This window comes from Equus przewalskii, chromosome 13, assembly GCF_037783145.1.
Source record: "Equus przewalskii isolate Varuska chromosome 13, EquPr2, whole genome shotgun sequence".
NCBI lineage: Eukaryota > Metazoa > Chordata > Mammalia > Perissodactyla > Equidae > Equus > Equus przewalskii.
The window spans coordinates 43,323,671-43,335,912 of NC_091843.1; the positions used below are offsets into that span (position 1 = coordinate 43,323,671).

General features: G+C 42.7%; 2 protein-coding genes across 6 annotated transcripts in view; one reads left to right on the plus strand and one right to left on the minus strand.

Annotated features, from left to right (window-relative positions):
• The window catches only part of LYRM7 (LYR motif containing 7), a 30,429-nt gene extending 26,428 nt beyond the window's left edge, over positions 1-4,001 (minus strand). For 2 of the 3 annotated variants that reach the window (XR_011525624.1, XM_070571252.1), the window contains exon 1: positions 3,294-3,560. Coding sequence is in view for 2 of the 3 variants with exons in the window: in XM_070571252.1 (XP_070427353.1) it covers positions 3,294-3,311 (18 nt within the window). In the remaining variant the exon portion in view is untranslated. Of the gene's footprint in view, positions 1-3,293 lie in introns of all 3 variants that reach the window. The other variant, XM_070571251.1, reaches the window with a different exon arrangement.
• HINT1 (histidine triad nucleotide binding protein 1) lies at positions 3,594-11,639 on the plus strand. 3 transcript variants are annotated; one of them, XM_070571250.1, is made up of 4 exons: positions 3,594-3,669; positions 7,409-7,860; positions 9,986-10,090; positions 11,256-11,639. In XM_070571250.1, the coding sequence occupies exons 2-4, from the start codon at positions 7,750-7,752 to the stop codon at positions 11,418-11,420; spliced, it is 381 nt and encodes a 126-aa protein (XP_070427351.1). In that variant the 5' UTR covers positions 3,594-3,669; positions 7,409-7,749; the 3' UTR covers positions 11,421-11,639. The 3 variants fall into 3 exon arrangements, with proteins under 3 accessions (XP_070427351.1, XP_070427350.1, XP_008534835.2); XM_070571249.1 differs by having other exon boundaries at positions 3,616-3,863; XM_008536613.2 differs by lacking the exon at positions 3,594-3,669 and having other exon boundaries at positions 6,765-7,860.
• The last annotated feature ends 603 nt before the right edge of the window (positions 11,640-12,242 follow it).

A 12,242-nucleotide genomic window follows, 5' to 3' on the forward strand; every position in this document is an offset into this window, starting at 1 on the left:
ATAAATGGCCATTAAGGCCCTGGCAAGATGCTCAACATAATTTGCCATCTGGGAAATACAAACCTAAATCTCAGTGAGATACTATTTCACCCCAGTAGGATGGCTAGAGTCAAAAAAGACAGTCAATAACAAGTGTTGACAAGGATGTCGAAAAATTGTAACTCTTATACATTGTTGGTGGGAATTTAAAACGTCGGAAAACAGTCTGGCAGTTGCTCAAAAAGTTGAACATAGAGTTATCATATGACCTAGCAATTCCACGCATAGGTCTATACCCAAGAGAAAGGAAACATACGTTCACAAAAAAACTTATACTTGAATGTTCACAGCAGTATTATTCATGATAGTCAAAAAGTAGAAACAACCTAAATAAATGTCTGTCAACTCATGAATGGGTACATAAAATGTGGTATATCCATATTGTTATGCCTTGATTTGTGTCCACCCCAAAAGACATGTTGAAGTCCTAATCGCCAGTACCTGTAAATGGGACCTTATTTGGAAATAGGGTCTTTGTAGATGTAATCAAATTAAGATGAGGTCATTAGAGTAGGCCCTAATCCAACACGACTGTTACCCTTAAGAGAAGAGGAAAAGGCCATGTGAAGACAGGGACACATGGGGGAAGACTGACATGTGAAGATGGACGTGAGCAATGCAACAGCACACCAAGGAATGCCAAGGATTGACAGCCACCACCATAAGCAAGGAAGAAGTAAAGATTCTACCAAGAGTCTTAGAGGAAGCATGGCTCTGCTGGCACCTTGAATTCAGACTTCTAGCCTCCAGAACCATAAGACAATAAATTTGCTGTTTTAAGCGACCTACTTTGTGGTACTTTGTTAGAGTGGCCAGAGGAAGCTAACACAGATTTTAGTACTGGGAATTGGGGTTCTACTATAACAAGCAACAAAAAGGTGGAAGTGGCTTTGGAATTGAGTAATGTGTAGAGGCTGAAAGAATTTGAGGGTTTTGTTTCATAGCAAAACCCAAGATTGCAAGGCTGGCCCTGTGGCATAGTGGTTAAGTTCAGCGTGCTCTGCTTCAGAGGCCTGGGTCACGGGTTCACATCCCCTGTGCAGACCTACACCACTTGTCAGCCACGCTGTGGCAGCAACCCACATAAAAAGTGGAGAAAGACTGGCACAGATATTAGCTCAGGGTTAATCTTCCTCAAGCAAAAAAAGAGGACAACTGGCAACAGATGTTAGCTCAGGGCTAATCTTCCTTAGCAGAAAAACCCACAAAAGGCCAAGATTGCCTTGAAAAGACTGTTGGTAGAAACACAGACTTTAAAGGTGACAGAACAATACAGAAACCCAGGTAGTTCAATATTACAAGAGCAGTGGAGGACAGATTGCATGAGATTAAGAAGAAAATGAAAGGTAAGTAAACCTAATTGTTTTACATGCTATTCAGAGGAGGAAAAAAACGAAAGTGATTCCATTAGTTTAACAACCAGCATCCCCAATTTAAGAACCACTTTAAGAAAAAGCAAATGTCATCATTACTTCCTTGGAGCTATTGCAGCTAGTATCACTTTGGAGTCAATAAACTTTTATTAAAAAGCAGAGAGCTAGGTCACAGATTGTCTTCTCTTCCTCATTTACTTACATTAATTGGACAAACTGAGGCAGTATATATAGGAAGCGGATTCTTTACAGTCAGATCAGTTTGAACCTGACATTGCCACTTCTTGTAAGCTTGGACAAGTTACTTAGCCTTTTGTCTCAACTTTCTTGAACAATGGGCTAATTTCAAGGGTACATGGTATAATTTCTGTACCAAGTTTCACTTTAGATAGTCATTACTTACCTATCTCTTCTAAGTCTGGGTTATATGCTCCTCCTGAGTACACCCACAGCACTAGGCACTTTCTACACTGTATGTTCACTAAATGCTAACTCGCTGTTGTCCCATACTTCCTCAAAGGCTTCTTGGTCGCCACCCCCTCCACACATACCACACATGGTAGGCCTTGCCAAAGTGTTTTTGAAATGAATTCTATTTAATTTCATTTGTATTCAAGTTTTCCCAGCAACTTCTCACTTTAAGGATGTTCCATACGCTACTCCCTCTTTCTGAACTACTTTTCTCTCTTCTCCTTGCTAATTTCTAATCATTCAGGTCTCAATTTACACTTCTATGAGAGATTTTTTTTTGTATCCCTCCAGATAGGTCAAATCCCAGTCCTATGCTCACAAAATACACTGCATTTTCCATCCGAAGCACTTACTATAATTGTAATTAAGTAATTGTTTAAAATCTCCCCACTTGCCAGCCTTAAGTATGAAGGCAAAGGTGTTCTATTTATCATTGCATCCATTATGCCTAGACAGTACAGACTAAATGCTGCCTGATAGGTATTACTAATAGCTATTATGGACACTCAATAAATTTTTTGAATGAACAACCCTTTACATTTCTGTTTCTACTGGTGGTGTGACATACATTAAAATATACTGAGAACACCAAGTTCAGTTAGTACTGCCTGGTGTACATGAGGTACCGCTTGGTGGCTCCCTATTATCGACCAACCATAAGCATTGATTTTCCTCACTATACTGTAGCAGGCCATTTTCCCCTTCCCATGTCTCTGTTTCAGCCAACCACAGGAACAAGTCCTAACCGGCCATGCTGATGATATCTAAGGTTAGGGACAACTGGTCCCTGAGAACTGTGCGCCAGCCAGGAACGTGCATCAGTTTGACGAGAAATGAATCTGAGAACAGGTCCGCAGGGATGTGACGGGGGTGGGGCCATCACTTCCCAGCTCTTTTGGAGCATCAGGTCTCACGGTCCTCTGCTCTGTGCCGCTAAATGTTACTTTTGGCAAGTGATTTTGCCGCGACTCGATTTCCTTGGTTCCTAGACTTCTGTGTACCTTCGGGTTATTGGACTAAACCTTTCCCCTCATGGGAGGGTTGCAGCGCAGGACTGCCTTAGGCGTCTCGTACACATCCCAAGGATGTGAAATGGGTCCCTCAGACAAATACTCCGTGGGGAGATGAAACGGGGGCAGAACTCAAGTGGCGGGCTTACATCTTGGATAAACGCTCGGTACACTGGTTGACTAAGAAGTAGGAGCCACTGGTGCCTCCCTCCCTCCTCCGCACCTGCACAAACCATCGACCGCCCTTCGGGGTTGGTCGCCGGGCTCCTCAGGGGGAACGGCTACATCCTTCGTGGATGGTCCTGAACCTCAGCTACAAAGACTTTAGACAACCTTGCTAAGGCCACACCCTTACCCTCCCCACCCACATCGGAACCAACCCGTCCGTGGGCCCTGTCACCTTGGCCGCCTGACCCATCGCTCTCCTCGCCACTGCGTCTACCTCTCCGGCGGTCAAGCTGCCCCGCCTCTCGGCAACCAATCACCACCTGGCTTGGACCGTCTAACTCCCTAGAGCCATGATCGTAACGCGCCACAACCAATCACCAAGCAGGTATCCTTCGTAGCCCCGCCTTTCGAGGAGGGACACTGGAGAGGAGTTTGCTAAGACGGAGCCATCTAGTAAACCCGCGAGAAGCCGCCGCGCCCAATTACCGGAGAGGAGAACGGAAATCTCCTGGACGCCATGTTAGTTAGGGGCAGAGTCACTTCCGGTGTTTTCTGACGCAAGCTGTGGTGGCGGATAGTGATTGATATTTAATGGATGGCTTCGGCGGGTATATGTCGTTACCTTCTGTTTGGTGTTGAGGTTGTCTATTAAAGAACCCTTATTTTAACGTTTCCAAGTTGCGACTCTCCTTGCAAAACTGCATAAATATGAGCCAAGCCTAACAACCACAGCGGACGCTGACTGGAACACTGACTCCGAAAAGTGCTATTCATACATTCTCTCATTTAATTCCCCCGGAAGGTGAGGTTGAGTTACTTTCTTGAGACTACACGTCTAGTAAATGGAGGTCTGGGATACAAATCCCTATGCCTAACCAAAAAGCCTACTCTTACCCTCCACATCTTGCCTACTCAACTTATCCTACTCCTTGGCTTTGCTGGTCAAGAGGTGGGAAATGGATAGTTTGTTAGCAGCATCACGATCATAGACAATCATAAACCATTTATTTAAGTACATTTTAACTTACGACCTTGCAAGTATTAACGAAAAATCTCAAGCTTGTTCCCATTACATAGTCATTGTTTGTCTTCCCTACCCGCACAGCCTTTCAGGTTAACTTTTAGGTGAAAAAAAAATTGACTTTTTATTAGGAATGAAAGTCAATGAATCTCCAAGACCTTTTTCATTGTCTGTGATTTATGTCATTTTAAAGAATATTGCAAGTCATCATGAGATTAGCAAGATAATAGTTGACTTTGTTTTTTAAATTAAAATGTATTAGATTTGCAGAAGAGTGTTTAACATAAACAGTTAAACTAAATATACTAGGTACTTGTATCCAGGAAACAGTAAATTAGATTATCTTGTGACATTGCATTGTAGTGCCTTCTGATTGCTAATGAAAGAGTAAAGGATGCTTATTTTCGTTTCCAGTTTAGAATCATATCCCAGTTTCCTGAAAATTTGTAATTTATTGTAATAATTTCTAGCTAAGTAGGGTCCTGTATTCAGTTAGTCAAAACCCCTCACTTGCCAGCGTTGAAAATACAGTTCTCATAGTGTCAAAATCAGTTTAGTCCTGAAGCTTCTCTTCTCTTAGATAAATCTGTACGGTTCCTTTGGCTGTTCCACAAATGGGTGATTATTCTGGAAATATGTCCTGATTTATTGGCATCTCAAAGTGTGGAACTCAGAAATGAACAGGAAATTCCAGCATGTTCATCGTGTAAGTTCATGGAGTTTTGTGGTAAGCAGAGTGATAGCCTCCAAAAGATGTTCCTGTTTAAACCTAGGAACTTCGGAATATGTTACCTTATTTGACAAAAAGGACTTTGTAGATGTGATTAAACTAAGGATTTTGAGATGGGAAGGTTATCCTGGATTGTCTAGTGGGCCCAATGTAATCACAAGGATCCTTGTACGTAGAAGAGGGAAGCAGAGTCAGGGAGAGGTTTGAAGATGCTCTGCGGTTGGCTTTGAAGATGGAGGAATGGACCACAAGCCAAGGAATGCAGGTAGCCTCTAGAAGCTGGAGAAGGCAAGGGAACCGTTTCCCCCTAGAGCCTCTGGAAGGAATGCAGCCCTGCTGACACCATGATTTTGGCCCAGTGAAACTCAGTTTAGACTTCTGAGATCGAGAATGTCATCTGCTTGTGGGCCCTACCATCATCAAAGCCAAGAGTAGAGCATCTTGAATCTTTGCCTCTCACTCCTACTTCCATCATCATATCTCCTTTTCTGACTCTCATGCCCCTGTCTGCTTTCAATTATAAGGGCCCCTGTGATTATAATGGGCCTTCCCGGATAATCCAGGACTCTCTCTGCCTCAACATCCTTAATCACATCTGCAAATCCTCTTCACTATGTAAAGTAACATATTCACGGGTTCCAGGGATTAGGATGTGGGCATCTTCTGTCTACCACTCCCAGCTTGGGTGAAGCTTGTCAAGAAGGTTGAAATGAAAGGAGATGAAGTAGAAGCAGCATCCATGGGCCTGATCACATAAGAGCCCTAAAACCAAGGTAAGGATTTTGGATTAAATTCTGTGATGAAATGCCTTACCAGCAGGAGAGTAACATCATTATTTATATTTTATAAAAATCATTTCGGGTGCTGTATGGCAAACTGACTATAGTGGAAGCAGAGAGGCCAACTGTGAGGCTCTTGAAGTACTCCAGGCAAGATATGACAGTGACTTGGATTAAAGGATGTGAGAAGTGATTAGATTCATGATATGTGTTGAAAGTACACAGAGAAGAGTTAAGGATGATTTCAAGGCTTTTGGCTTGAGCAATTGGGTCAATGGTATTATAGTAGAATTAGGATGCTGCAGGAGGAGGTTTTTTGTTTGTTGTGGAGGGAGTAAAAATAAATTTGAAGTACCTGGTAGACATCCAAATGGAGATGGTGAGTAGGCAGTGATATGTACCATAGATCAATCTGGAATTAAGGTGAGACGTAGGTCAGGAGATAAATACTGGAGAGTCATTGCTCTGTGCATGATAAAGCATCAGACTTACTGAAAGGTGACTGTATTATTTATTATCCAAGCCAATACATATTTTTTCTTTTTGAATTTTTATTTTGACAATTTCAATCTTACAGAAAAGTTGCAAGAATAATAGAGTTTGCATATGCCTTTCACTCAGATTCCCCAAATGTTAACATTTTACTACAATTGCTTTAATCTTTTCTATCACTTTACTTATCTATATGTGGACGTATTTTTTTGTATCTTTTCACTGTTTGAGAATGAGTTGCAGACATGATACCTCCATACTCCTAAATACTTTGGTGAGTTTTTTTTTTTCCTACAAAAGACATTCTTTTACATGAGTGGTTCTCAAAGTATGGTTCCAGGGCTAGCAGCAACCGCTATAGAAACCTAAATTATAGGGCCCCACCCAGGATCAACTAATTTTGATAATTTTGCTGTGGTATGTGAGGAAGTTAACATGATTTTCAAAACTATTATCTACTCTAAAGGCATTACTTAGATTTCACCAATTGTCCCAGTAAAATCTTTGATAGCAGAAGTACCAAATGGGACACTTTTGAGATTAAAGAGGACCACTATCAATAATTTCATCACGGCAAATTGGTGAAGTATGATCACATAGGGGAGTCTGGGAGATATAATTAATTTTTTTTAATAAAGACATTTGGAGAATAACTGTTACCTAGAGAAGAGGGCCAGGAACGGAACCCATTGAGAGGTCTGGAGCAGGAGGCTCACTAGGAAGGAGAAATAGCATCCAGGGAAGTAGGAGAGTGAAGACCACTGCTGAAAAGAGGCAACAGTCAACAGTGGCAAATGATGCCAAGAGGTCTAGAATGATGAGAACTGGAACTGCCTAGAGGATTTTTTAAGTGGAGGTCCTTAGTGACCTTGACAAGAGGAAAATGGTTTGAAAAAAGAAACATGAGAAAGTGGACACAATAGATAGAAAATTCTCTTAAAAAGGAGCAAAGACATGGAAGGATATGTGAGGTTAAGGGAGGTTTTGTGCCTTTGAGGCATCCTACATTATGTTGATTACTGCTAGGAAAAATTCTTTGTAGATACGTCTAGGCTGATTTACAAACTACTGATCCCTGGGTCTCACTCTCAGAGTCTGATTTAATTGATCTGGCATGTGGCCAGGTTCAAAGGGATTTTTTTAAAGCTCCCCAAGTGATTTTAACGTGCAGTCAAGGGTGAGAACCACTGCTAGAGGGAGAAAAAAATGGATGCAAGGAGCGCTTATTTGGTGGGCCAAGACCTTATGTGGCTGAAAAATGAAGCGTTACGGTGTTTCAGTCAGCAAACATGGCCAGCACTGCTTGGATTATCAAATCTTTTCAGTTACAGTATCCAATTTTCCTACAAGCGTCCATAAGGCAAGTGAAGAAGGTCTTATACCACTAACTCCACTCCCTGAGACACAAGAAAGGTAGAAAGAAAAACCACCTCCGTACGGCCTTCCGGGGCCCAGGCTCAGGAACCTTTATTCCACCACGTTTTGCCTGGCCCTTTGCCCAGGGCCCTGGCACGCCCGCCGCACCGCGCCACGTCAGTGCGCACGCGCTGGACCAGCGCGGCGAGAGCCGGGGTCCCAAGCCTGCGCTGCCGCCCTCCGCCTGCTCCCGCGGCTCCTCCCTCCTCTCGAGCTTCTCCCCGTGCGGCCGCGCGGGAGGGAGGCCGAGATGGCAGATGAGATCGCCAAGGCTCAGGCCGCTCGGCCTGGTGGGGACACGATCTTCGGGAAGATCATTCGCAAGGAAATCCCAGCCAAAATCATTTTTGAGGATGACCAGGTAGGCACCAGGCGCCCGTGGGCTGAGGCACGGCGGCCGCCCGTGGACACGGGGGTCTCCCACGAGGGCATGGAAGGGCAGGGCGGCGCTGCGGGGAAGGGAACTGACCGGACCGCCCCACGCGGCCTCTGCCGCGGGCCCCCAGCCAGCGGGCAGGGCCGCGGCCGCTCCGAGGCGGCCTGCCGGCGCGTGCCGGCGCTCCGGTTACGCGTTATCAGCCCCGGGCGCGGGCCAGGCCACCGGGCACACGCGGGGCCCGCACTGCGGGGTTTGACCCGCGTGGGGGGCGCGCCGGGCTCTCGGCGTGGGCGCCCGCCGGCTTCCCCGCTGCCTCGGACCTCGCCTGTGTCAGGAATCCCACAATCTCGCCAGCGCTCTGCCTGACAGGGAGAAACCCGATCGCGCCTTGACTCGGGCCCAATCTCCGCGATCTCCCGCGCACGGCCGGCCTGGCCCGGCGCCTCTCCGCGCGGCGCGGGGCTGGGGGTCGGGGCGCACGGGCTGCGGGGGGCGCGCAGACGCGCTGGCCCGCCGGGTTCACACCTCGCCCCGCATCTTCCCCCAGACCACGTCCTCCCCAACCTCCCCCCACCCCCGCCCCCGCTCTCGGGCTGCATACTCTCGAGGCAGAAGTGGGCCTCTCCGAGGAAAAGTGATTCTATTTATATTTGACAGGAAGCCATTTTATGACTAAGAATGTAATTTTTGTTGATATTATTGTAGGTGCGAGTCTGTTCTAGAAAGGCCGAGTTGAAGTGACTTAGTGTAAAGCCTTTAGCGGGCAGTTGTATATACGTGTGTGGATCTCAAGCAAAGCTGGGCAGGAGGTTGGTTGAATTAGAAAAAGTTTTGTAAACTTGTTAAATTAACGTTAAGAAATATGGAATAAAAGAGAAACATTTAGCGCTACTAGTAGCGTTCTTCGATTCAAAACGTTATCTAAGATTTGATTATAGATTCCTTGAAGTGAATTTTATTTAAATATCTTTATCACTAGTTAGGGAAATTGTTCTGTTTTAGAAAATGTGCATTTCTCTTTAAATACTTTCAGTTGCTTTTTGTAAATGATTGTTGAAATACTGACTTTTGAACAACTTAAGTGTGATAGTGTAACAGCATAAATCATCTGAATGATACAGCGTTTTGCATGGGGAACCGAATAGAATCACTCCTAGATAAGCAGAGAGAGGTTCTATTAAGCAGCTTCCCTCAGGGGTCCTTGTTCCGAGAGTGGTTGTCACTTTGCTGTGTCCCCGGGAGGAGGTGAGTTCAGAGGCCGCACACACCGCCATCTTGACACCAGCGTCTGTTAAGCAGCCTCCACCCCCAGGAGAGAGCGAGAGACACAAAAACATTCATGTAATTTGTCTAAATGCTACTTAGCCTCTTCATTTCTACAAAGGAGAGTAGGTATATTTCTTAAATAGTTGAGTAAAGTGGGAAGAAAAAGGAATTAGTCAAATATCAGACAAATTGCATGATTACAAAACCAATCACTGCAGTAAAAGAAAAACCCAGGAAATGGTGCAGCCGGGGCTCCTGACCCAGGAACGGTGGCCAGGGGAATCAGAGATTTCCTCTGGAAATGATACCTGTGCTGAGAGCTGAGGAATGAATAGCAGTTAAGTTAGACAAAAGTTGGAGGGGAGACGATCTTTGTGGTAGAGGGAACAGCAATTGAAAAAGCCCTGAGGGTGGAGAGAGAGGACGGACAGTGTGACTTGAGCGTGAAGAGTTGCATGAGATCAGACTGGAAAGGTAGACAAGGATTAGCATGCCTTATTTCTACTTATCCTTTGGATCTCAGTGTAAATGCTACTCCCTTAGAGTGGGTTTTTCCTGACCATGCAATCTAAATCATGTTTTTCTGTGATAATCATTTCTTTCACCTTTTTCTTTTCTAACATAGGATCTTTGGTTAATTATACCTTTATTTGTTTAAAGTCAGTCTTCCCATTAGACTGTAAATTTTATGAAAGGGATCAGGGGATCGCATGTATTGTGTGCACTTCTGATTTCCTAGCATCTACTGCAGTGTCTCTCATAGGGTTAGTACAAAAGAATGGTAAGCCCACAAGATGATGTAGTACTAAAACTTTGATTTTTTTTTCCCCCTTTTCCCTAGTGCCTTGCTTTCCATGACATTTCCCCTCAAGCGCCAACACATTTTCTGGTGATACCCAAGAAACATATATCCCAGATTTCTGTAGCAGAAGATGATGATGAAAGTGTAAGTAAATTTACTAACATAATTTATTTTCTTTCTTTTTAAATTGGGAGACTAAATTTTGACCTTAAAGTGATGTCACATTTTCATTTTGCTAAGGGCATTCACTACTGAGGAAAACCAGAAAATCCTTAATGCTTCAATGCAATATATAAATAGTTGGATTTTTTAAATTGGACATAATTGATATATAACATATTAGTTTTAGCTGTACAACATAGTGATTTGATACATGTATATATTACAAAATCATCACCACAATAAGTCTAGTTAACATCCATCACCACAAATTCTTAAGCAAAAAGTGTTCCAAGCAAGGATTAGTTGGTGAGACTCATTATCCTCAACAAAGAAATAGTATGTCATACAAAAGAGGGTTCAATGACTCTTCTTCTATTAATGCTGTTAAAGGAAAGAAGAATAAGTATTTGGTTTTGCCAGGAGGTATAGACCTCAATTAAAGTTTTTCCTAATGCTCTTTGTAGTAGATTGTATAATTGTTCATAAATACTATTCTTCATTAGGGGTGCATTATACTTCATGCCTCATTGATGTCAGGCCTGGTCGTATGACTTGATTTGGCCAAGGAATGCAAACAGAAGTGGTATATGTCTTTTGAGTAGGAACTTCAAGAGCTAGCAACTGTTTTAGCGTGTTCTCTCTTCCCTCTGCCACTGTGATCATATAGAAACTGCTCCATCAGCCTGGGTTTCAAAGTGAAAAAGATTTAGAATATAGAGCCTGGTCAACTTATGATGAATGTGTAGTAAGCACAAGAAATGTATTTTTGTTGTAAACCAGATTTTGGGATGGTTTTTACCACAGTGTAACCAAACCTATCCTAATTGATATCCTCTTTTCTAACAAGAAAGCAAGATATTTTGCTTTATTAAGAAAATTTAAATCTCTTGGAGTATGATTTTAAAATTGTTTTAATTGAGCAGTAGATATATATCTCTAATTTGTTTATTGAAATTAAGGAATAAATACCTAATCTTAATGAGTTTTTAATTGTAAATTATGTTGTATTAGGATTAAAAGGGTTTCCAGATAATTGCCCAAAGGAGTATGTTTCAACTTGGCAGTTTTTTAATTTAGTATTTCAACTTGGTGGTTTGCAAGAAGTTGTAAATTGCCTGTTCTTAAGAAATGTTTTTTTCTCTTCTAGCTTCTTGGACATTTAATGATTGTTGGCAAGAAATGTGCTGCTGATCTGGGCCTGAAGAAAGGTTACCGAATGGTGGTGAATGAAGGTTCAGATGGGGGACAGTCTGTCTATCATGTTCATCTCCATGTTCTTGGAGGTCGGCAGATGAATTGGCCTCCTGGTTAAGCATGTTTTAGGGATAATTTTCCCTTGTCTAGTCACTGATCAAATTTGCAAGTTCCAATATGTTAAACGGTATCCTTATTTTTGCCTGTGTGTGGAGAGATTGAGAAATAATTTAAAAAACCCATACACAATAAAAGATGCTGTTGCATGGTTTACAGTCTCTCTGAATTCTGTATGTGATTTATTATTTTAATAAATATATTTGTTGGAATGGATAAAGATAGAGTTCATAATTTGGGGGGTTTCTTGTTTTTTCTCCTGAAGGAGGACTCAACATATCTACGTTGTTATAATGGTGGGACTGGTCTTTGAAGACAAATTGTAAGATTTCATAAATTTAGCTTTAGCTTTGAAATATCCTTTTAGGGTAAAATATTAGTGCAGGAGAAGATTTTCTAATCTAATTCTCTCATTTTCTAGCATAAAAGAGTATGTGATATGATTGATCCAGAAAATGACAGTTTTGGGTATAGAAACAATGCCTTTTGTCCAGCCGACATGTTTCCCCGGGACTGTTGGGGTAGTTTGGAAGGGATGAAAGTAGGTTTGTCACAGAATCACTGTTTACCCTGTGAAGCCATACATTGGTATTTCCTTGTGATGTAAACTTTGTCTGAATATTTATTATGAAGACTTGAAAACATTACTTAGAATTAACTTTCCAAATTGAAAACTCACTGTTTTGAATGTGTATGTGCACATTAGCAAAATAAAATTAAGTTGTGAATGAGTCTGGCCATGTGGAGTTGGGGAGGGAAGGTCAGAGTCTTTGTTCTTCTATAGACTGACAACCAAACTGTTTTTAGTCTTGCCATGTACCCT

Bases quoted from the DNA above. Each gene is read 5' to 3' on its own strand.
- HINT1 (XM_070571250.1), top strand. From the start codon at position 7,750: ATGGCAGATGAGATCGCCAAGGCTCAGGCCGCTCGGCCTGGTGGGGAC. The intron at 7,861-9,985 runs GTAGGCACCAGG...CCTTTTCCCTAG, and splicing joins TCATTTTTGAGGATGACCAG to TGCCTTGCTTTCCATGACAT. The intron at 10,091-11,255 runs GTAAGTAAATTT...TTTCTCTTCTAG, and splicing joins CAGAAGATGATGATGAAAGT to CTTCTTGGACATTTAATGAT.